Source organism: Triticum aestivum, chromosome 7B (assembly GCF_018294505.1).
Source record: "Triticum aestivum cultivar Chinese Spring chromosome 7B, IWGSC CS RefSeq v2.1, whole genome shotgun sequence".
NCBI classification, from domain to species: Eukaryota; Viridiplantae; Streptophyta; class Magnoliopsida; order Poales; family Poaceae; genus Triticum; species Triticum aestivum.
The window spans coordinates 432,385,250-432,408,759 of record NC_057813.1 but is presented as its reverse complement, the minus strand read 5'-3'; the positions used below and the strand labels follow the sequence as shown (position 1 = coordinate 432,408,759).

The 23,510-nt window shown below is 42.6% G+C and overlaps 1 protein-coding gene and 1 non-coding gene across 3 annotated transcripts; one reads left to right on the top strand and one right to left on the bottom strand.

The window, feature by feature from the left end:
* Positions 1–17,268: 17,268 nt before the first annotated feature.
* LOC123162984 (glycine-rich RNA-binding protein RZ1A) lies at positions 17,269–19,631 on the top strand. Of its 2 annotated transcripts, XM_044580743.1 has the most exons (4): positions 17,269–17,392; positions 18,148–18,264; positions 18,803–19,409; positions 19,527–19,631. In XM_044580743.1, the coding sequence occupies exons 2-3, from the start codon at positions 18,154–18,156 to the stop codon at positions 19,382–19,384; spliced, it is 693 nt and encodes a 230-aa protein (XP_044436678.1). In that variant the 5' UTR covers positions 17,269–17,392; positions 18,148–18,153; the 3' UTR covers positions 19,385–19,409; positions 19,527–19,631. The 2 variants fall into 2 exon arrangements, with proteins under 2 accessions (XP_044436678.1, XP_044436677.1); XM_044580742.1 differs by having other exon boundaries at positions 18,803–19,631.
* Positions 19,632–23,424: 3,793 nt separating this feature from the next.
* Positions 23,425–23,510, bottom strand: TRNAY-GUA (transfer RNA tyrosine (anticodon GUA)). The gene is given in 2 exon segments: positions 23,425–23,460; positions 23,474–23,510. It is a non-coding gene; the product is annotated as a tRNA-Tyr (tRNA).

Genomic DNA, 23,510 nt, shown 5'->3' with positions numbered 1-23,510 from the left:
GCTAGGATCATCGGTGATTTGGATCACGACGAGTACGACTCCATCAACCCCGTTCACTTGAACGCTTCCGCTTAGCGATCTACAAGGGTATGTAGATGCACTCCCCTTCCCCTCGTTGCTAGATTACTCCATAGATTGATCTTGGTGTTGCGTAGAAAATTTTGAATTTCTGCTACATTCCCCAACACCGACCCCTTCTTCCTCCCTACGGTATTGTGGCCAAGATGCAGCCTCCCGACGCTGTCTTTGCCACATGCAATCGACCCTCAGGTATATATTCCTTCAAAATGGAACACCTGCCTTGCTCTACTGCCCCAGCTCCCTTCGTGCGGATCTTTTTCTACTTCCGTCCACTGTTCCAAAGCCACCTAGACTTTTACTATTATTAGAGGTAAAGCTGGTTCATACAGTCGACTCTAAGCATTGGTTCAAACAGGGAAGAAAGTGGGAAAGCTGTAGCATGAATCTAGGACTTGGTTCTAAGAGGAAACAAGGGAAAGTAGTAGATACTGGCTACCCAACCGGTCTCTTGGTTGAAAAGACGAAGAAAGCATGGTGGATGGCGAAGGGTGGGGGGAAGTGGACCTATCTCTTGGTTGAAAAAGGAAAGAAAGTGACGGGTGTTGGGGGACAACGCAATTGAGAATGAGCAGGTCTAGATTTCTTGTGCTCACATAGGAAAATGTCGCCGAGGAGATAAAAAATGGGACAAATGCAGACATGCTGCCTGAGTGTTTGCCGCTCTCGGCAGCCACATCTGCCTCACAACTTTATGCCCCTGCTGTCCCTACGCCCATATCGCTACCGTTAATGTAAAATCACATGAAGCATTAAGCAATGCCACCTAATGTCACTATAAGTAATGGTCTAGTGTCGTCGATAAATTGAAGCAATGCCACTACCATTTTATGAAGTGCTTCCGTCTTGCTTTATTTCCCATGAATTGTGTTTTTGCAGTTACACTTAAATCTCACACCGCTAACATTGCTTCATCCCAGTGGAACTGCACAAATTTGATTGCACATTTACTGACCATGTGCTATTCTCATGACAGTAATACTAATGCTATTGTTCTACATGTTGATCTAGTGGCATTGTTGATGTGATGTGATGCTACTTACTTAAGGACTCTTCATACTGTTAATCTAGTGCCAATTATTAACACAATAGATGTTGCTGTTAATCATACGCCACTGCAAATATCTGTCACTATTTAAATAACCGTATTTCATATTTGCGCAAACAGGGATGTCTGTCTCCATATCATTTCGGGATGTTTGTCTCTGTATCGTTTCTATCCACGCAATCAAAAGCACACACCTCAGTTTTAGTACAACTGCGCAAAATGAGATGGATATCCCTCGTTGTTGTCGTCTAACCTCCCGTCTTCAAGGTATTCCTACATTGGTACTAACTAAGGTAGAATGACCAACGCAATCTAAAAGAAGCTGATTCGTATGTTTTACTTCCTGATTGCAGTGCAGGGACGAGCAAAAACAACTGCATCCTAGTCCGGAATGCACTTTCTACCAGTTCATCCATGGACCGAGGACTAGCTGGCACGGCTGCACGGCGGTTTTTTGGACAGGTGCGCGGACAAGAGGCACTGTGGTCTACTTATTTCTGCAAATAGCGGTGCTTAAATTTAGTGGAATGCACAAGAATTTCACCTGGTCAGTACACTGCATGGTTCAGTTCAGCATTCTAGCTGAGACCACAATTATAATTGGTTATTCTGGAATGAGAGAACCTAACCCTGGATGGTGGCAACAAGAAAAAACCAGAGTGAACTCCAGGAAATTTAAGCCTGTCGGGAGGCCCTTTGCTCAGAGAAGCCTTGCTTGTTTTTTCCTGATTTGTAAACCTTCTCACAACTTTGTCTTTTGCTGTGAACTAGTATATGTTTGTTATGTTCTATGAATCATTGAGATGTATAAAATTGCTTAACTTATTCTTTTCAAGTTTTTTATGAAGATGAGTTTAATGTGAGTGTTCCACATGAGCGCTGGACTAGCGTGTGAACGTTTGGAATTTATTACATTGTGGCCTGAGTTAACTGCATGAACCACTGTAACAAGATATAGTTGCTTATATGTCAGACAGCAGATTGTTGATTGTTAGCTGGTCGATAGCCTAGTGTTGAAGCGAGCTGAGCCAATGTGCCGTGTTTTGCACAACCGCTTACAAGTGGGGTAGCACCAACAGTGTTTACAAGTACTTATGTATACGTCGGCGCACAGTTCTCGAACGAGTACTCTATTTCATCAAAACACACACTGCTCGTATGATAAACCGTGACAACTTATGTCTTACCATGCCATATTCATGAAAAAACTAGCGAGGACGCATTTGTTTTGGCAACAATTACGATGGTTCTCACATGATTCACGGGCACACAAAAGTAGCAGCAGTTCCCATAGACGGATTCAAACAGAGTACTAGCCCCAAAGGGGTCGATAACAGGCAAGGTTCGGATAAATAGACACAACCCAAACTACTATTAAACACTAGCTGGGGCAACTATTTCATGCCTCGATCTAATTTGGGCTGGACACAAGACGGACCTTGCCATGAACATCATCGAGGACGTCACGCAGCAGCTCAATCCTGTGAACCTTCATGAAGACAACCTTGTGGCCTTGCCACTGATAAACTTGTTTGTGGAGGCATGCCATGTCATCTTCCTGCATAAGCTTGACAAGAACAGTATACCTCACAAACGAAGGAGTAGCTTTGAACTTCTTGTGCTTCAGTACACCCTGGACAACACGTCTGACAATAGTGAGGCTGGAATACAACTCTTCATTGGTATAACCGCAAATGGCTTCCAGGATCCAACAGCCTAAGAACTCTATTTTCCCAGTGCATATATTTAGGTCATCCGCCTCATAGTGAGTGACATGTACAACCACACAATCCTTATCTGGATCAGGACTCTAATTGAAACAGAAACAAATTCTGAATTACTTTTCGATATAAGAAACACAAGTTATTTAAACCACTATGTATAGCATGGCATCGAAGCTAATAAAATTTTGCATTATTAATCACCACATACTTAGATGAAAAACCACAATCGAGATCGGCAAAGAAGAAAATCACCTTGGGAAGCTCAGCGGGGGGGACACATCCTCGAAGGGGGAAAACTGCTCCTACAGTGCCACGGGTGATGTAACCTCAAATGAGGCATTGACCATCTCAGTAGTGGCCGTGAGCGTATCTGGGGTCGGCTCGGTGGCTGCCTCCATCTTCTTGGAGCTCTCTGTCTCGTGGGGATCAGCCTCCCGCGTCTGCTCCAATATAGGCATATCTTTGCCTGGTTCTCCTTGGTCCATCATGAAACTGACGAATACTAGGAGACCACTGAAAGATAAACACAATCACAATGACAATGAAACAAAAAAGAGAGTGAGGATCGGTTACTACTTTGCAAAAGTTCTTTTTTTTTCTTTGAACGAAAATATACCAACATCATGGATCCGCTTACCTTCCCTTCGTTGGGAGAGAAGAATAGTGGCAGATGCGAGTGTTGCCTTTCTTGAAGACGGTGAGGGAGAAGGGGATTCAGCGAAGAGTGAAATGATGGTTGCTTCGTCCGTCAAACTTAGACTGCGGGGAGGTAGGGTTTTGTGATATGACGGCTCGTTACTGCCGCGCTACGACCGAGGTGACTCTCCGCCTGCATACTGATGACCCACAAGTATAGGGGATCTATCGTAGTCCTTTCGATAAGTAAGAGTGTCGAACCCAATGAGGAGCAGAAGGAAATGATAAGCGGTTTTCGATAAGGTTTTCTCTGCAAGCACTGAAATAGTAAGTGGTAGATAGTTTTGTGGTAAGATAAATAGTAACGAGCAAAAAGTAAATAAAGTAAGTAAAGTGCAGCAAGGTGGCCCAATCCTTTAGGTAGCAAAGGATAAGCCTGGACAAATTCTACTAATGAAGAAGAAGCTCCCGAGGACACATTGGGAATTATCGTCAAGCTAGTTTTCATCACCTTCATAAGATTCGCGTTCGGTACTTTGATAATTTGATATGTGGGTGGACCGACACTTGGGTACTGCCCTAACATGGACAAGCATCCCACTTATGATTAACCCCTATTGCAAGCATTCGCAACTACAAAAGAAGGTATTAAGGTAAACCTAACCACAGCATTAAGCATATGGATCCATATCAACCCCTAACGAAGCAACGCATAAACTAGGGTTTAAACTTCTGTCACTCTAGCAACCCATCATCTACTTATTACTTCCCCATGCCTTCCTCTAGGCCCAAATATGGTGAAGTGTCATGTAGTCGACGTTCACATAACACCACTAGAGGAAAGACAACATACATCTCATCAAAATATCGAACGAATACCAAATTCACATGACTACTAATAGCAAGACTTCACCCATGTCCTCGGGAACAAACGTAACTACTCACAAAGCATATTCATGTTCATAATCAGAGGAGTAATAATATGCATAAAGGATTTGAACATATGATCTTCCACCAAGTAAACCAATTAGCATCAACTACAAGGAGTAATCAACACTACTAGCAACCCACAGGTACCAATTTGTGGTTTTGGTACAAGATTGGATACAAGAGATGAACTAGGGTTTTGAGAGGAGATAGTGCTGGTGAAGATGTTGATGGAGATTGACCCCCTCCCGATGAGAGGATCATTGGTGAAGACGTTGGTGATGATTTCCCCCTCCCGGAGGGAAGTGTCCCCGACAGAACAGCTCCGCCAGAGCCCTAGATTGATTCCGCCAAGGTTCCGCCTTGTGGCGGTGGAGTTTCGTCCCGTAAGCTTGCCCACAATTTTTTTTCCAGGGGAAAAGTGATGATATAGCAGAAGATGGACGCCGGAGGCCCACCAGGGGGCCCAGGAGATAGGGGGCCGCGCCCTACAGGGGGGGCGCCCTCCTGCCTCCTGGACAGGGTGTGGGCCCCCTGGCCTATTTCTTTCGCCCATAAATTCTTATTAATCCAAAAAGTTGTTTCATGGAGTTTCAGGACATTTGGAGTTGTGCAGAATAGGTTTCCAACATTTGCTCCTTTTCCAGCCAGAATTCCAGCTGCCGGCATCCCCCTCTTCATGGTAAACCTTGTAAAATAAGAGAGAATAGCCATAAGTATTGAGATATAAGGTGTAATAACAGCCCATAATGCAATAAATATTTATATAAAAGCCTGATGCAAAATGGATGTATCAACTCCCCCAAGCTTAGACCTCGCTTGTCCTCAAGCGGAAGCCGAAATCAAAAAATATGACCACATGTTTAGAGATAGAGGTGTCAATAAAAATAAAATACGGACATGAGGGCATCATGATCATTCTAATAACAGCAACATATATAGATTTTTGTCATATGATTTCCTATGTTCAAGTAACGATCAATTCACAATGTCAAGTATGGTTCAAAACTTCATTGGGAACCAACAAACAATAATCTCAGCCATTGAAGCAATTGCAATTTATCGTAACATCAGAAAGAGTCAATAATAGAGATTTTCAACAAGCTCACATACTCAACTATCCCGTAGTCTCCTAGAATTTTTAACACTCACGCAATACTTGTGGTTATAGAGTTTCAGCCGGACACTGAGAAAGATAGGGGCTTATTGTGTTGCCTCGCAATGTATTCACCTTTAGGTGATGTCAACAATAATAGCATATGCTAACTTACATCCAATTGGATATATGTATCATGATCTTTCAAACACGAGGAGCTTGCCAAAGGATAAAATGAAAAAGGGAAAGGCGAGGATCACCTTGACTCAAGCATAAAGTAAAAACATAAAGTAAAAGATAGGCCCTTCGCAGAGGGAAGCAGAGGTTGTCATGCGCGTTTAGGGTTGATGCAAAAAATTGTAGTGCAAAAGAACGTCACTTTATATTGCCCCTTGTATGTGGACCTTTATTATGCAGTATGTCGCTTTTATTACTTCCACAACAAGTTTGTACAAAGCTTATTTTCTCCGCACTAATAAGTCATACATATTTAGAGAGCAATTTTTTATTGCTTGCACCGATGACAACTTACTTGAAGGATCTTACTCAATCCATAGGTAGGTATGGTGGACTCTCATGGCAAAACTAGGTTTAAGGGTATTTGGAAGCACAAGTAGTATCTTACTTGGTGCAAGGAATTTGGCTAGCATGAGGGGGAAAGGCAAGCTCAACATGTTTTGGAAGGTCAATGACAATATACTTTAACTGAGATGTCGGAAAACATAAACCATTATGTTGTCTTCCTTGTCCAACATCAACTCTTTTAGCATGTCATACTTAATGAGTGCTTCACAATCATAAAAGATGTCCAAGATAATATATTTATATGTGAACCCCTCTTTCCTTATCACTTCCTATTAATTGCAACAATGACCAAGGCTACGTTCATCAACTCTCAACAATTTTTATGCCTCATACGTTCTATGTGTGAAGTTATCACTATCCATAAGATCAATATGAACTCTTTTGTTCTTTCTACTTTCTCAAGATTATAGCAATCATAGCAAAGCCCTTGACTCAACACTAATCTTTATTATAGATAGCACACGGACTCGATTACATAAAGAGATCACAAAGCAAAACTCAAAACTACTTGATATCAAAACTTCAAACTACTAGATCAACATACTACTAAAAGGATCGAACTAAATAAAGCGGTAAATGTTGGGTAACGTAGTAATTTCAAAAAATTTCCTACGCACACGCAAGATCATGGTGATGTATAGCAATGAGAGGGGGAGTGTATCTTCATACCCTTGAAGATCGCTAAGCGGAAGCGTTTATTAACGCGGTTGATGTAGTCGTACGTCTTCACGATCCGACCGATCCAAGTACCGAACACACGGCACCTCCGAGTTCTGCACACGTTCAGCTTGATGACGTCCTCGCCTTCTCAATCCAGCAAGACGGGCGAAGTAGTATCTGAGTTCCGGCAGCACGACGGCATGGTGACGGTGTTGGTGAAGAACAATCTCCACAGGGCTTCGCCTAAGCACTATGGAAACTATGACGGAGGATAAACTAGAGGGGACGGGGTTGCCGACACATGGCTTGGTGTTTCTTGATGTGTCTTTGGTGCTAGCCCTGTCCCTCTATTTATATGTTGAGCCCTGGGGTCGAAACTTGGACTAAAAGCCTCCTCAAAGTCGGTTTTGCCCGAAAGGCAAGAGTCCTACACGGACTCCAGGGCTAGACGCCAGGGTTCCCGGTGTCTACCCCCTAGACGCCAGGGTTCCTGGCGTCTAGCCTCTGGTCTCCGCAAAACTTCCTTTTGCACTTTCCATAAGCCTCGTGGGCTTTCCCCTTTGGCCCAAAAAACGTGTTCTCGTACCCAAACATTTCGGGAAACATCCGGAACCCCTTCCGGTGAATTCCGGAACCCTTCCGGAGATCAAACACTATTATCCCATATATCAAACTTTATATCCGGACCATTCCGGAGTTCCTCGTCATGTCCATGATCTCATCCGGGACCCCGAACAACATTCGGTCACCAACATACATAACTCATATAATACTATATCGTCAACGAAACGTTAAGCGTGCGGACCCTACGGGTTCGAGAACTATGTAGACATGACCGAGACACGTTTCCGGTCAATAACCAATAGCGGGACCTGGATGCCCATATTGGCTCCCACATATTCTACGAAGATCTTTATCGGTCAAACCGCATAACAACATACGTTGTTCCCTTTGTCATCGGTATGTTGCTTACCCGAGATTCGATCGTCGGTATCCAATACCTAGTTCAATCTCGTTATCGGCAAGTCTCTTTACTCGTTACGTAATACATCATCCCGCAACTAACTCATTAGTTACAATGCTTGCAAGGCTTAAGTGATGTGCATTACCGAGAGGGCCCAGAGATACCTCTCCGACAATCGGAGTGACAAAACCTAATCTCGAAATACGCCAACCCAACATGTACCTTTGGAGACACCTGTAGTACTCCTTTATAATCACCCAGTTACGTTGTGACGTTTGGTAGCACCCAAAGTGTTCCTCTGGTAAACGGGAGTTGCATAATCTCATAGTTACAGGAACATGTATAAGTCATGAAGAAAGCAATAGCAACATACTAAACGATCAAGTGCTAAGCTAACGGAATGGGTCAAGTCAATCACATCATTCTCCTAATGATGTGACCCCGTTAATCAAATGACAACTCATGTCTATGGTTAGGAAACTTAACCATCTTTGATTAACGAGCTAGTCAAGTAGAGGCATGCTAGTGACTATATGTTTGTCTATGTATTCACACATGTATCATGTTTCCGGTTAATACAATTTTAGCATGAATAATAAACATTTATCATGATATGAGGAAATAAATAATAACTTTATTATTGCCTCTAGGGCATATTTCCTTCAGTCTCCCACTTGCACTAGAGTCAATAATCTAGTTCACATCGCCATGTGATTTAACACCAATATTCATATTTGTATATGATTAACACCCATAGTTCACATCGTCATGTGACCAGCACCCAAAGGGTTTACTAGAGTCAATAATCTAGTTCACATCGCTATGTGATTAACACCCAAAGAGTACTAAGGTGTGATCATGTTTTGCTCGTGAGAGAAGCTTAGTCAACGGGTCTGTCACATTCAGAGCCGTATGTATTTTGCAAATATTCTATGTCTACAATGCTCTGTACGGAGCTACTCTAGCTAATTGCTCCCACTTTCAATATGTATCCAGATTGAAACTTAGAGTCATCTGGATCGGTGTAAAAGCTTGCACTGATGTAACTCTTTATGACGGGCTCTTTTATCACCTCCATAATCGAGAAATATTTCCTTAGTCCTCACTAAGGATATTCTTGACCAATGTTCAGTGATCTACTCCTAGATCACTATTGTACTCCCTTGCCAAATTCAGAGCAAGGTATACAATAGGTCTGATACATTGCATAACATACTTTATAGAACCTATGACTGAGGCATAGGGAATGACTTTCATTCTCTTTTCTATTTTCTGCTGTGGTCGGATTTGAGTCTTACTCAATTTCATAACTTTGCAACACAGGCAAGAACTCTTTCTTTGACTGTTCCATTTTGAACTACTTCAAAATCTTGTCAAGGTATGTACTCATTGAAAATCTTATCAAGCGTCTTGATCTATCTCAATAGATCTTGATGCTCAATATGTAAGTAGCTTTGTCGAGGTCTTTCTTTGAAAAAACTCCTTTCAAACACTCCTTTATGCTTTGCAGAATAATTCTACATTATTTCCGGTCAACAATATGCCATTCACATATATTTATCAGAAATGTTGTAGTGCTCCCACTCACTTTCTTGTAAATACAGGCTTTTCAAAAAGTCTGTATAAAACCATATGCTTTGATCAACTCATCAAAGCGTATATTCCAACTCCGAGAGGCTTGCACCAGTCCATAAATGGATCGCTGGAGCTTGCACACTTTGTTAGCACCTTTAGGACTGACAAAACCTTCTGGTTGCATCATATACAACTCTTCTTTAATAAATTCATTAAGGAATGCAGTTTTGATATCCTTTTTGCCAGATTTCATAAAATGTGGCAATTGCTAACATGATTCGGACAGACTTAAGCATCGATACGAGTGAGAAAATCTCATCGTATTCAATACCTTGAACTTGTTGAAAACCTTTTGCAACAAGTCGAGATTAGTGGATAGTAACACTACTATCAGTGTACGTCTTCCTCTTGAAGATCCATTTATTTAACATGGCTTGCTGATCATCGAGCAAGTCAATCAAAGTCCATACTTTGTTCTCATACATGGATCATATCTCAGATTTTATGGCCTCAAGCCATTTCACGGAATCTGGGCTCATCATCGCTTCCTCATAGTTCGTAGGTTCATCATGGTCTAGTAACATGACTTCCAGAACAGGATTACTGTACCATTCTGGTGCTGACTGTACTTTGGAAGACCTACGAGGTTTTGTAGTAACTTGATCTGAAGTTTCATGATCATCATCATTAGCTTCCTCACTAGTTGGTGTAGGAATCACTGGAACCGATTTCTGTGATGAACTACTTTCCAATTCGGGAGAAGGTACAAATTACCTTATCAAGCTCTACTTTCCTCCCACTCACTTCTTTCGAGAGAAACTCCTTCACTAGAAAGGATCCATTCTTAGCAACGAATGTTTTGCCTTCGGATCTATGATAGAAGGTGTACCCAACAGTTTCCTTTGGGTATTCCATGAAGACGCACTTCTCCGATTTGGGTTCGAGCTTATCAAGTTGAAAACATTTTTCATATAAGCATCGCAACTCCAAACTTTAAGAAACGACAGCTTAGGTTTACTGCTAAACCATAGTTCATACGGTGTCGTCTCAACGGATTTAGATGGTGGCCTATTAAACGTGAATGCAGTTTTCTCTAATGCATAACTCCAAAGCGATAGTGGTAAATCAGTAAGAGACATCATAGATCGCACCATATCCAATAAAGTGCGGTTACGACGTTCGGACACACCATAACATTGTGGTGTTCCAGGTGGCGTGAGCTGTGAAACTATTCCACATTGTTTTAATTGAAGACCAAACTCGTAACTCAAATATTCGTCTCCGTGATCAGGTCGCAGAAACTTTATTTTCTTGTTATGATGATTTTTCCACTTCACTCTAAAATTCTTTGAACCTTTCAACTATTTCAGACTTATGTTTCATCAAGTAGATATACCCATATCTGCTCAAATCACCTGTGAAGGTCAGAAAATAACGATACCCGCCACAAGCCTTAATACTCATTGGTCTGCATACATCAGTATGTATTATTTCCAACAAGTTTGTTGCTCGTTCCATTGTTCCGCAGAATGGAGTTTTAGTCATCTCGCCCGAAGGCATGGTTCGCAAGCATCAAATGATTCATAACCAAGTGATTCCGAAAATCCATCTTTATGGAGCTTCTTCATGCGCTTTACACCGATATGACCCAAATGGCAGTGCCACAAATAAGTTGCACTATCATTATTAACTTTGCATCTTTTGGCATCAATATTATGAATATGTGTATCATTATGATCGAGATCCAATAAAATATTTTTATTGGGTGTATGACCATTGAAGGTTTTATTCATTTAAACAGAACAACAATTATTCTCTGACTTTAAACGAATAACCGTATTGCAATAGACATGATCAAATCATATTCATGCTCAACGCAAAAGCTAAATAACATTTATTTAGGTTTAACACTAATCCCGAAAGTATAGGGAGTGTGTGATGATGATCATATCAATCTTGGAACTACTTCCAACACTCATCGTCACTTCCCCTTCAACTAGTCTCTGTTTATTCTGTAACTCCTGTTTCGAGTTACTAACTTTTTAGCAATCGAACAAGTATCAAATACTCAGGGGCTACTATAAACACTAGTAAGGTACACATCAATAACCTGTATATCAAATATACCCTTGTTCTCTTTGCCATCCTTCTTATCCACCAAATATTTGGAGTAGTTCCACTTCGAGTGATCATTTCCTTTGCAGTAGAAGCACTCAGTTTCAGGCTTAGGTCCAGCTTTGGGCTTCTTCGCAGGAGTGACAACTTGCTTGTCTTTCCACTTGAAGTTCCCTTTCTTTCCCTTTGCCCTTCTCTTGAAACTAGTGATCTTGTCAATCATCAACACTTGATGCTCTTTCTTGATTTCTACCTTCGTCGATTTCAACATCACGAAGAGCTCGGGAATCGTTTTCGTCATCCCTTGCATACTATAGTTCATCACGAAGTTTTAGTAACTTAGTGATGGTAACTAGAGAATTTTGTCAATCATTGTCTTATATGGAAGATTAACTCCCACTTGATTCAAGCGATTGAAGTACCCAGACAATCTGAGCACATGCTCACTAGTTGAGCGATTCTCCTCCATCTTTTAGCTCTAGAACTTGTTGGAGACTTCATATCTCTCAACTCGGGTATTTGCTTGAAATATTAACTTCAATTCCTGGAACATCTCATATGGTCCATGACGTTCAAAACGTCTTTGAAGTCCCGATTCTAAGCCGTTAAGCATGGTGCACTAAACTATCAAGTAGTCATCATATTGAGCTAGCCAAACGTTCATAACGTCTGCATCTGCTCCTGCAATAGGTTTGTCACCTAGCGGTGCATCAAGGACATAATTCTTCTGTGCAGCAATGAGGATAAACCTCAAATCACGGATCCAATCCGCATCATTGCTACTAACATCTTTCAACACAATTTTCTCTAGGAACATATCAAAATAAACATACGAAAGCAACAACGCAAGCTATTGATCTACAACATAATTTGCAAAATACTACCAGGACTAAGTTCATGATAAATTTAAGTTCAATTAATCATATTACTAAAGAACTCCCACTTAGATAGACATCCCTCTAGTCCTCTAAGTGATTACGTGATCCATATCAACTAAACCATGTCCGATCATCACGTGAGATGGAGTAGTTTCAATGGTGAACATCACTATGTTGATCATATCTACTATATGATTCACGTTCGATCTTTCGGTCTCCGTGTTCCGAGGCCATATCTGTATATTCTAGGCTCGTCAAGTTTAACCTGAGTATTCCGCGTGTGCAACTGTTTTGCACCCGTTGTATTTGAACATAGAGCCTATCACACCCGATCATCACGTGGTGTCTCAGCACGAAGAACTTTCGCAACGGTGCATACTCAGGGAGAACACTTCTTGATAATTAGTGAGAGATCATCTTAAAATGCTACCATCAATCAAAGCAAGATAAGATGCATAAAGGATAAACATCACATGCAATCAATATAAGTGATATGATATGGCCATCATCATCTTGTGCTTGTGATCTCCATCTTCAAAGCACCATCATGATCACCATCGTCATCGGTGCGACACCTTGATCTCCATCGTAGCATCATTGTCGTTACGCCATCTATTGCTTCTACAACTATCGCTATCGCTTAGTGATAAAGTAAAGCAATTACAGGGCGTTTGCATTTCATACAATAAAGCGACAACCATATGGCTCCTGCCAGTTGCCGATAACTTCGGTTACAAAACATGATCATCTCATACAATAAAATATAGCATCACGTCTTGACCATATCACATCACAACATGCCCTGCAAAAACAAGTTAGACGTCCTCTACTTTGTTGTTGCAAATTTTACGTGGCTGCTACGGGCTTAGCAAGAACCATTCTTACCTACGCATCAAAACCACAACGATAGTTCATCAAGTTAGTGCTGTTTTAACCTTCGCAAGGACCGGGCGTAGCCACACTCGATTCAGCTAAAGTGAGAGAGACAAACACCCGCCAGCCACCTTTAAGCACGAGTGCTCGTAACGGTGAAACCAGTCTCGCGTAAGCGTACGCGTAATGTCGGTCCGGGCCGCTTCATCTCACAATACCACTGAGCCAAAGTATGACATGCTGGTAAGCAGTATGACTTGTATCGCCCACAACTCACTTGTGTTCTACTCGTGCATATGACATCTACGCATAAAACCAGGCTCGGATGCCACTGTTGGGGAACGTAGTAATTTCAAAAAAATTCCTACGCACACGCAAGATCATGGTGATGTATAGCAACGAGAGGGGGAGTGTATCTTCATACCCTTGAAGATCGCTAAGCGGAAGCATTTATCAACGCGGTTGATGTAGTCGTACGTCTTCATGATCCGACCGATCCAAGTACCGAACGCACGGCACCTCCGAGTTCTGCACACGTTCAGCTCGATGGCGTCCTCGCCTTCTCAATCCAGCAAGACGGGCAAAGTAGTATCTGAGTTCCGGCAGCACGACGGCGTGGTGACGGTGTTGGTGAAGAACAATCTCCGCAGGGCTTCGCCTAAGCACTACGAAAACTATGACGGAGGATAAACTAGAGGGGACGGGGTTGCCGGCACACGGCTTGGTGTTTCTTGATGTGTCTTTGGTGCTAGCCCTGCCCCTCTATTTATATGTTGAGCCCTGGGGTCGAAACTTGGAGTAAAAGCCTCCTCAAAGTCGATTTTGCCCGAAAGGCAAGAGTCCTACACGGACTCCAGGGCTAGACGCCAGGGTTCCCGGTGTCTACCCCCTAGACGCCAGGGTTCCTGGCGTCTAGCCTCTGGTCTCCGCAAAACTTCCTTTTGCACTTTCCATAAGCCTCGTGGGCTTTCCCCTTTGGCCCAAATAACGTGTTCTCATACCCAAACATTTCGGGAAACATCCAGAACCCCTTCCGGTGAATTCCGGAACCCTTCCGGAGATCAAACACTATTATCCCATATATCAAACTTTATCTCCGGACCATTCTGGAGTTCCTTGTCATGTCCATGATCTCATCCGGGACTCCGAACAACATTCGGTCACCAACATACATAACTCATATAATACTATATCGTCAACGAAACGTTAAGCGTGCGGACCCTACGGGTTCAAGAACTATGTAGACATGACCAAGACACGTTTCCGGTCAATAACCAATAGCGGGACCTGGATGCTCATATTGGCTCCCACATATTCTACGAAGATCTTTGTCGGTCAAACCGCATAACAACATACGTTGTTCCCTTTATCATCGTTATGTTACTTACCCGAGATTCGATCGTCGGTATCCAATACCTAGTTCAATCTCGTTATCGGCAAGTCTCTTTACTCGTTACGTAATACATCATCCCGCAACTAACTCATTAGTTACAATGCTTGCAAGGCTTAAGTGATGTGCATTACCGAGAGGGCCCAGAGATACCTCTCCGATAATCGGAGTGACAAAACCTAATCTCGAAATACGCCAACCCAACATGTACCTTTGGAGACACCTGTAGTACTCCTTTATAATCACCCAGTTAGGTTGTGATGTTTGGTAGCACCCAAAGTGTTCCTCCGGTAAACGGGAGTTGCATAATCTCATAGTTACAGGAACATGTATAAGTCATGAAGAAAGCAATAGCAACATACTAAACGATCAAGTGCTAAGCTAACGGAATGGGTCAAGTCAATCACATCATTCTCCTAATGATGTGATCCCATTAATCAAATGACAACTCATGTCTATGGTTAGGAAACTTAACCATCTTTGATTAACGAGCTAGTCAAGTAGAGGCATGCTAGTGACTATATGTTTGTCTATGTATTCACACATGTATCATGTTTCCGGTTAATACAATTTTAGCATGAATAATAAAAAATTATCATGATATGAGGAAATAAATAATAACTTTATTATTGCCTCTAGGGCATATTTCCTTCAGTAAAGATAGGAGTGTGATGGTGATACGATACTGGGGAACCTCCCCCAAGCTTGGCAGTTGCCAAGGGGAGTGCCCATACCCATGTGATTATTTCCTCGGAGATGGTGAAGTAGGAGTTGTTGCATTCTTCTTCTCTAGGAAGACATGCCCCTTCACACACCAAGGAACACCATTTGGCCCCAAAGGCGGATAGAAGCCGACACCACGACCCTCGCGGCTTAAAGAAGTTGCCTTGGATGCTTGAGCACCATAGGGAGGCGTAGAGGAAGTAGGCCTAAGGATACCCTGCTATTGTTTTATAGGCCACCTCCGTCAATAGCAGAAACCCTAGCCGACCAAACAAGCCTCGCGAAGTGGGAGTCGAGGAATGCCCTTACTGGGCAAGCTGAAGAGAACGAGTATCAAGAAGGTTGCAGGAGATTCCACCCCACCTCATCTCATGCACGCGCAACCATCGTCGCATGGGCCAAAGAAGATGACCCTGCGGATGTACATGAGCCACCGCCACAAATTCATGACCCATGCGGCAAAAAGTCATCCATAGGTGTTATACACCAAGTAGCCCGCATATTGACCCCCTCCACCCTATGGGACAAATCGTGTTTAAGGGTTTGCTTGCTCCATATCATCCGGCCCCTCCACTGCAATCCTTTCCCTCTATCGCTTCCTTTACTCTCTCCAGCGAGAGATTCCTCGCGGTCTCGACCATTTCTCAACGCTCCATGGACGGAGGGCATGCGGGCATGGGGCCGAGGTGGATCGCCGCCACGCAAGCGCGCCCAGCATGACGCGAAGGCTATCATTGAGCAGTGGCGCTCAAAGCAGACACGAGAACATGGTGGGCTCTCTCGCAGCGGCGGCCGAGGCACATCGGCTTGTTCCTTCGAGCTCGGCGATGCTCTTTGGCCGCACAACAAGAGGTGTCGCGAGGCAGAGGAGGAGCTCCTCGCCACCGCGTGCGGTGGCGGCCAGAGAAGAAGGCGTCGACGAGCGTCTCATGGCCGCCAAGGAAGAGCATGCCTACTCCAATGCTCTCCGGAGGTCAGTAAAGGAGTTCCACCTCGGTTTGTATGATGAACTATGTGGCCGGAACTATGCTTTATTTAATTTTTTAAATTTACAGTACACTTTTGCGAGATCTATATGCGGCGAGGCATAACTTCTCGCAAAATCTTTTTAGGGCAAACCATAAAACGATTTTGCGGGACGAAATATACAACATCAGCTAGAGGAGTATGGCGTTTTGGTGAACGAGCTCCATGGAGCCCTTTATTTTTGAAAAAAATATCAAAATTCAAACTTCCTGATTAAAAAAATATGAAAAAAATTATGCAACTATACAAAGATGAAATGTATATGTGTGTAAAAATTCAAGATGCAATACCTTGAAATGCGACCTGTACAAAAAAGACAAATTTCTGGACTTTGAGGATGAATAGTATTATGTGTTAAAAAGCCCCAGATTTTTTTTCACAACCCTTATTCAACATATTTTGTCTAGAAAATTTACACACATATACATTATGCCTTCATGTATATCTGCATTTTTTCCGGAATTTTTCAAATATAAAAGTATGAGTTTTGATGAATTTTGAATTTTGCAAAAAGAGGCTTCCTTCGAGCGGCCTACAAAAGCAATTTTTGCAGCTTTTTTTTAGGCTAAGCAATTTTTGCAGCTAGACTTGCTCTAAAAGCGTATAACTCTAGCAAAGCTCAATATGCCCTTAACTAAGAAGATTGCTTAGAGAGATGCTTAGAAAAATAAATCGGATTTTTCTGAAGCACGATGCCTATTTCTACGTAAAAAATGCTTAATTAAGCGTCTATTCTGTACAAATAAGCATCGGTGCTTAAAAAAAATCTGATTTATTTCTCTAAGCATCTTTCCTTGTACAAGGCCTTAAAATGTCAAAGCTGGTTATGGTAGGCGAGGAGGAATCTCAGCCGTATTGGGCCGTCTTTGGGCTTGATTCTAAAAGGGCAAAGGGCGCACGATCAACCAGAACCGTTGATCCACGATCAGACGGTCTTTTTTCTCAGATTGGCTGGAGCCTGCAGTATATATTGGCCCCCACCCTTGCCTGTAGGCCTTATCTCTTCGTCTCGCAAAAGGGGAGACAGAAGAGAGATCGATTCCGACTAAAACCTCTCGCCGCCGACGACCAAGCTCGGAGACCTATTGACCTAGGTATACGACGTTCCTCCTCCCCGCTACCTCAATCTCTTCGTCTAGCTGTCCTCGTATCGATATTCTTTCTAGGTTTAGATCTGAGCTTTTCCCCGCGGCAGATCCGTTTGTCGCCGTTCTTCTTCTATGCTCAGATGCGTATTATGAAATTCGGTCGCCGTTTGTTAAAATAGGTTTAGATCGCGATGCTCCACTGGTATAAATAAGGCGCTCTCCTTTTCGTTTCAATTTCACCGGTTAATTTCGGCCAGTTTTCGATCTGGATTTCTCGTGGCTTGTGCCTCTATTCTTGTTCTGAGTAGTCACGACGGAAGACTTTTTTTTTCTTTGTAGTTAGTTTGCGGTGGTAGATTGAGTTACAATTTGGGTAAGAAGAATAATCTACTTCAGATACCAAAAGCAACAAGAACGACCCAATTCCAGCACAAGATTCTTCTAGGTTGTCTGCTAGTACTACGAATCTAAGTGCTTCTGCTCGTTCGAGATCAGTTCAAGGCGGACAATGCTTAGGTTGCCTGCCAACTGATGCCAAGGACTGAAGTCAATCTTGTTAGTTAGTTGTAAATCCTTTTATTGAATATATATTGATCTGCCTTATTTTTGACGACTAATCAATCCGGGGTGCTGGCACTAGGTTATCCTTTCGCAAATAACTCAACTCACAAACGCTAGTACTTTTTGCTAGGTTGAAGAACCCCTTGTACTCTTGTGCCAGGTTGTACCCCCTTATAGCTACTGACAGTCATGTTTTACAGTTCCTGATGTCGGACGCCGATGATTACCGTTGCTTCGTTGGGAGCCTGTCATGGAACACAACTGATGTGGATCTGAAGGATGCGTTCGGGAAATTTGGTCGAGTTACTGAGACCAAGGTACCTTTTTTCTTTTCATATGGGCCTGGAATGCTTAGCCTTGTGTGGTGGAATATACACATGATTTTCTTAGTCAAGCAATCTTCTTTCATATTATAGGCTTTCCCTCACCAATAATTACAATTTTTCCACTAGACACTTGTGATGGTGAGATATGCAACTGGAATAATTTCTTGGTTAATCTATCATTCATTTGTCCAATTGGTGAATTTGTCCATGAATATTACGCTTAGTATGAACATGCACTAGGTTTAGGATGATTCCTTGGTATGGTAGTTGGTAAAGTACATTGTAGCATATATTCTTATCTTATGGTGGTGTGGTACAATTAGGATCTATTTGATATGTGAGTAAGGAATCTGTAAACATTGCCGAAGGAAATAATAGAGAATGTCGATGCTAGACACTGGCATTTCATGCTACTGATTTGCAAGTCAGTGTTATATGTTGTTTGATACACCACTTTCCTTATGTTTTCTCTGGCTTGTTTACTCTTGCTGTCTGCCATGATTTACATACTGCATGTCTCAATGTGCAGGTGGTTCTTGACAAGTTCTCTGGCCGATCACGTGGCTTTGGATTTGTGACTTTTGATGACAAGAAGGCCATGGAAGAAGCTGTTGAGGCTATGAATGGAATTGATTTGGATGGAAGGAATATTACTGTTGAAAGAGCACAACCTCAAGGTTCAGGCAGGGACCGTGATGGAGATCGAGACTATCGTGGTGGTGGTGACCGCTATGGTGGTGGCCGTGATTTTGGTGGCGGTCGTGGTGGTGGCCGTGGTGGTGGCGGTGATTGCTACAAATGTGGCAAGCCTGGTCATTTTGCAAGGGAGTGCCCTTCTGGTGATGGTGGGGACAGGTATGGTGACAGGGATGACAGGTATAGTAGCAGGGATGACAGGTATAGTAGTAGGGATGACAGGTATGGTGGCAGGGATGGTGGAAGGGATGACAAGTATGGTGGAAGCAACGGCAGCAGTCGCTATGGGCCTGACCGTGGTGGTGATCGCTATTCTGGAAGCCGTGATGGAGGAAGCCGCAGCAGTGGTGGCGGTGATCGATACAGCCGTGACAGGTCTGGACCGTATGATCGTCGCAGCCGAGATGAATACTGATCTTGATGGGGAGATTCTGTCTCAGGTATGAAAGGTATTGGATAATACTAGTGGTATGTTTGCTTTATCACATAAGGCAGCAAATGGTTTGCTGTTGTACTCTTATGAGAAGTTTAATGCTTTTGTTATCCATGCTGACTAGTGCTCGGTTTACCAATGTTCCTATCTGGATTTGGCTTGTAACTGGTTCCTTGGGAGCTTCAGTGGATTGCGTTATTTTGTCCGAGTTATATTTGGGATCCATGTTTCTGCGTTGGTCTGATGGTAAAAGTCCTGTCATGATAGTGGCCTTTGGTGCTGTTCTTGTATTGCATCGCTGTGGTTATTGGAATTGCGGTCTTGATGTCAAGGATGTTGAAGAACTACAGCTCTTTATTTAGTCTCGTTGTGGTCTTGAGGAAAGAATCAACGTTCTGTGCTTGGGGTAACCATCCCTCCTTAAAATATTCCATCAGAAACATGTGACCAATGAAACAAATGGTAAAACCTTTTGTTTCAATTATTCCTTCTTAATAAGCTATGATTCTCACAGTAATTTTTCGCAGGCATTTGGCCTTTGTGTTCCTATTGGTCTGCTTGGCTTAGTGCTAAAATTTTGCTGTTCAACCATGGGTCTGAATGCTTGCTCTAGTACTGTTCTATGGCACTTCCCTCAGTTAGACCAACATAAGATCTTGCTGGCATGGGTCACTTTGTTCATCAACACTTCTTTGGGCTCCTAGTATAACGCACTGCTTCCTTGAGAACCTGGAAAGAGTTGCTCGCATCACTGGGATGGGCTCTCTCTTACCTTCATTCCTGCTGCAACCCAAGTCGGAGGGCCCTTGAAAGTTCTAGAATCTCCCATGTGAAGGTTGATCCTTTGTTTCTGTGTTTCTCAAAGGGGGAACTGTTTTGTTTCTCAGCGAAGGTCGCCCACACTTGCTTCTGGTTAACTTTCGCAGCAAGAAGGTGTAGTTGAAAATATTTATGTGTAGGGTTCGGTGTCTTTCTTTTTGACAGTAGAGTGAGCTCCAAATGTTTTAAGAAAGGCAGCCTGATTCATGTTGGCAAATGCGTGTGCCAATTTTGGCAGCCTGAGCTCCAACGATTTTGTTGTTGCTGTGTTTGCCTTCTGTAAATTTGTACAATATTCACAAGCTGTTGGAAGTTGAGCTTTGTCGTAAGGCAAACTTGTCTATATTTGACAATATCTATTTATTTTGTCTAGACCATGTTTAACTTTGAAAAGATTGGCTTCGACAAATTAATTACTTCAAATATTTTGAAACGAAGGGAGTAGATTAGCGTGGGAACCGTTGTGAAGCAAACATGGTTTTTTTTTTGTCGCATGCTTATATCATTTTCTCTCTGATTTGACATGGTGGAAAGAAATACTGTATTTGAAAGCCACAGTTTTGAAATGCCGGAGTGTACCACAGCTTATGAATGCTACCGTTATTTCCTTTGTCAAGTGCCATGGGTGGTCTGATCTGAAGCACTGGTGCCTTTCTATCATGTACAAATAAGCACCGGTGCTTCAAAAATGATTGGTTTATTTTTTCAAGCACATCCCCTAGACACCTTGCATTGTACAAGGCCTTAAGCGCCATGGGTAGTCCCGTTTCATACTTTACCAAAAAAAAATAATAACCAGGCCAAAGTAGCATTTGGTCATGGGCGTAGGGGCGCTTATATTGGTTGTTAGATCTTGCCTGTGAACTCAGCGCATAGATTTTGGGAAAACCTTAGAAGCAGTGCCTGTTTAGATTTTGCTGGATATTAATTTCCTGGCCGAAGAGGCCAATGCTTCAACAAAGTCGTCTCCAAGAAGAGAATGTACACTAAAATAAATGGCGCACCAGCACCAATGTTGCCATCCACCCATCTGAGGCCAGATCGTTAGGCTTTCACTTCGACGAGGAAGTTCGAGCAAACTAAAGATTGTAAGGGGATCATGTGGAAACAAACACGACGAGTAATTTGGAACGAAGGGAGTATTTAGGAAGGGAGGGACTGAACTAAAACCATGATGAGTAATTTGGAACGGAGGGAGTATTTGTTTTTTTAGAAATTTTAAATGGACTATCACATACAGATGAATATAGAGTTTTCGCTCCGCTTTACCCCGTTCTCGAAAGGACCATTAAACTTGAGTCACCATGTACTGCCGCACTCTATATCATCACACCTGAACAATGGTCACGCTCACATCCCTATGGCGGACATCACCACGCTATAAGACATATCACGTATACTAGGAGCGTGCCAGAAGCATGCCTGCCATCATTGACGAGGTCTGGTTGTGACACGAAGACCTACTACAACTGCAACGACGAGAGCACTTTTTTTTTTTTTTTGCGAACGAACGACGAGAGCACTGCCGCCAGCCGTCCGTCCGTCCCAGTATCCAGCCTCCGCTGCGCGGCCACCAGACCCCATCAGATCACTCTGTGCGTTCGGTTTATTCGGTTTGCATAGTTCGGTTTATACGGTTTTCCGGTTTGTACGGTATTAATACTTCGATTTATACGGTATGAAATTAAAATACGATTCGGTTTCGGTATATACCAAATTATTTCGGTATGGTTTCGGTATATACCATAATAACCAAAGTTGACGCGAATTTGAAAATGACATACTATATTTTACAAATTTATAATTCAAAACACATACTCTTTTAATAAAAACGGTATATAACTTTATATAAGTATATATGCATGCCTCAATTCATGCCTTGAAAGGTTATGGACGTGATTAGCATTTTTGTAAGAGAAAAAATACTACATTACAGGAAAGAAGGGATGTTCTTTGCGGGAAATTTTACTCCTATACAAAAAAAATGACTACTTGTATCATTGTTTGCCTGAAGAAATATAAATATATTTTTATTTCGGTTTATTCGGTTAATCATTCGGTTTTTTGGTATATACCATAAAAACCGAAATTCAAAACGGTATCAAAAGTTCATACCATATCGAAACCAGAAACCATAAAAACAATAAATTCGGTTCGGTTCGGTTTATTTTCGGTATGAAAGTGCACAGAGTGACCATCAGAGCAACGCGTCCCTGTTCGCTGCTGGACGAAGCATATCGTGAAATTTTGTTCACCCCTAAAGAAAAAGAGAAAAACTTCTGTTCAACCGGCTGATCCAACCGATACGTCGGCCCGGTGCACTGCCGTCGGATTGTATTTGGATCAAACGGTCCTGTGCTCTCCTTGTCCCACCCTTTTCTACAAATATCTAGCTTCAACCACCGCATCTCTATCCATTCGTGAGTCAACACCCATCACTTTGTTATCCATCCACAATTCTTCACAGCCTCTCTCTCAAGCTCCCAGCCATGGCGCTGCAACTCTGTAGCCTCGCCACCCTGCCCGTTACTTTTTGCTACCGACAGCGCTACGGATAAGCGGCCACTGCACTCTCGATTTCTTCGGCAAGAGTGGTCGACGGCTGCGCACATCGGCCTTTTAGTAACCTGTGCGAGATGTTAGGTCCTGCAAACGATGGCGGCGTTGTTTCTGCAACACCGTCTATGTTGCAAAAAAATTATGTTGGCGGCGTTGTTTCTGCAACACCGTCTACGTTGCAAAAAAAAAAATGTGGCATGATCTTGATTGCAAAAAAGATTCTACAACATGATCTACTCTCTCCGTTCCTAAATATTTGTCTTTCTAGAGATTTCACCAAGCGACTACATACGGAGCAAAATGAATGAATCTACACTCTAAAATATGTCTACATACATCCGTATGTTGTGTCCATTTAAAATGCCTAGAAAGACAAATATTTGAGAACGGAGGGAGTATATTGAAAATGTTTCTGCAACATAATTTGTGTCGCAAAAAAGTTCTGCAACATGATCTCTGTTGCAAATGTTTCTGCAACATGACCTTTGTTGTAATATTGAAGGGAGACGCTCAACCGCTCGCTGGCACTAGATCTATGGCTCGCGACCCGGCTGAAAGATCAGCCGGCGGACGCGCTGCCCAAAAAGGGAAAACCTTCTTTTCTAATAAAAATAGAAAAAAAATTCTCGAAAACAAAAAATATATCCGACCTACCGGATTCGAACCAGTGACCTAAGGATTTATCTGCAACGACTACAGTCCTCCGCTCTACCAACTGAGCTAAGGTCGG

Coding starts and splice junctions, on each gene's coding strand:
- LOC123162984 (XM_044580743.1), top strand. CDS start 18,154: ATGTCGGACGCCGATGATTACCGTTGCTTCGTTGGGAGCCTGTCATGG. Junction 18,265..18,802: donor GTCGAGTTACTGAGACCAAG/GTACCTTTTTTC, acceptor CTCAATGTGCAG/GTGGTTCTTGACAAGTTCTC.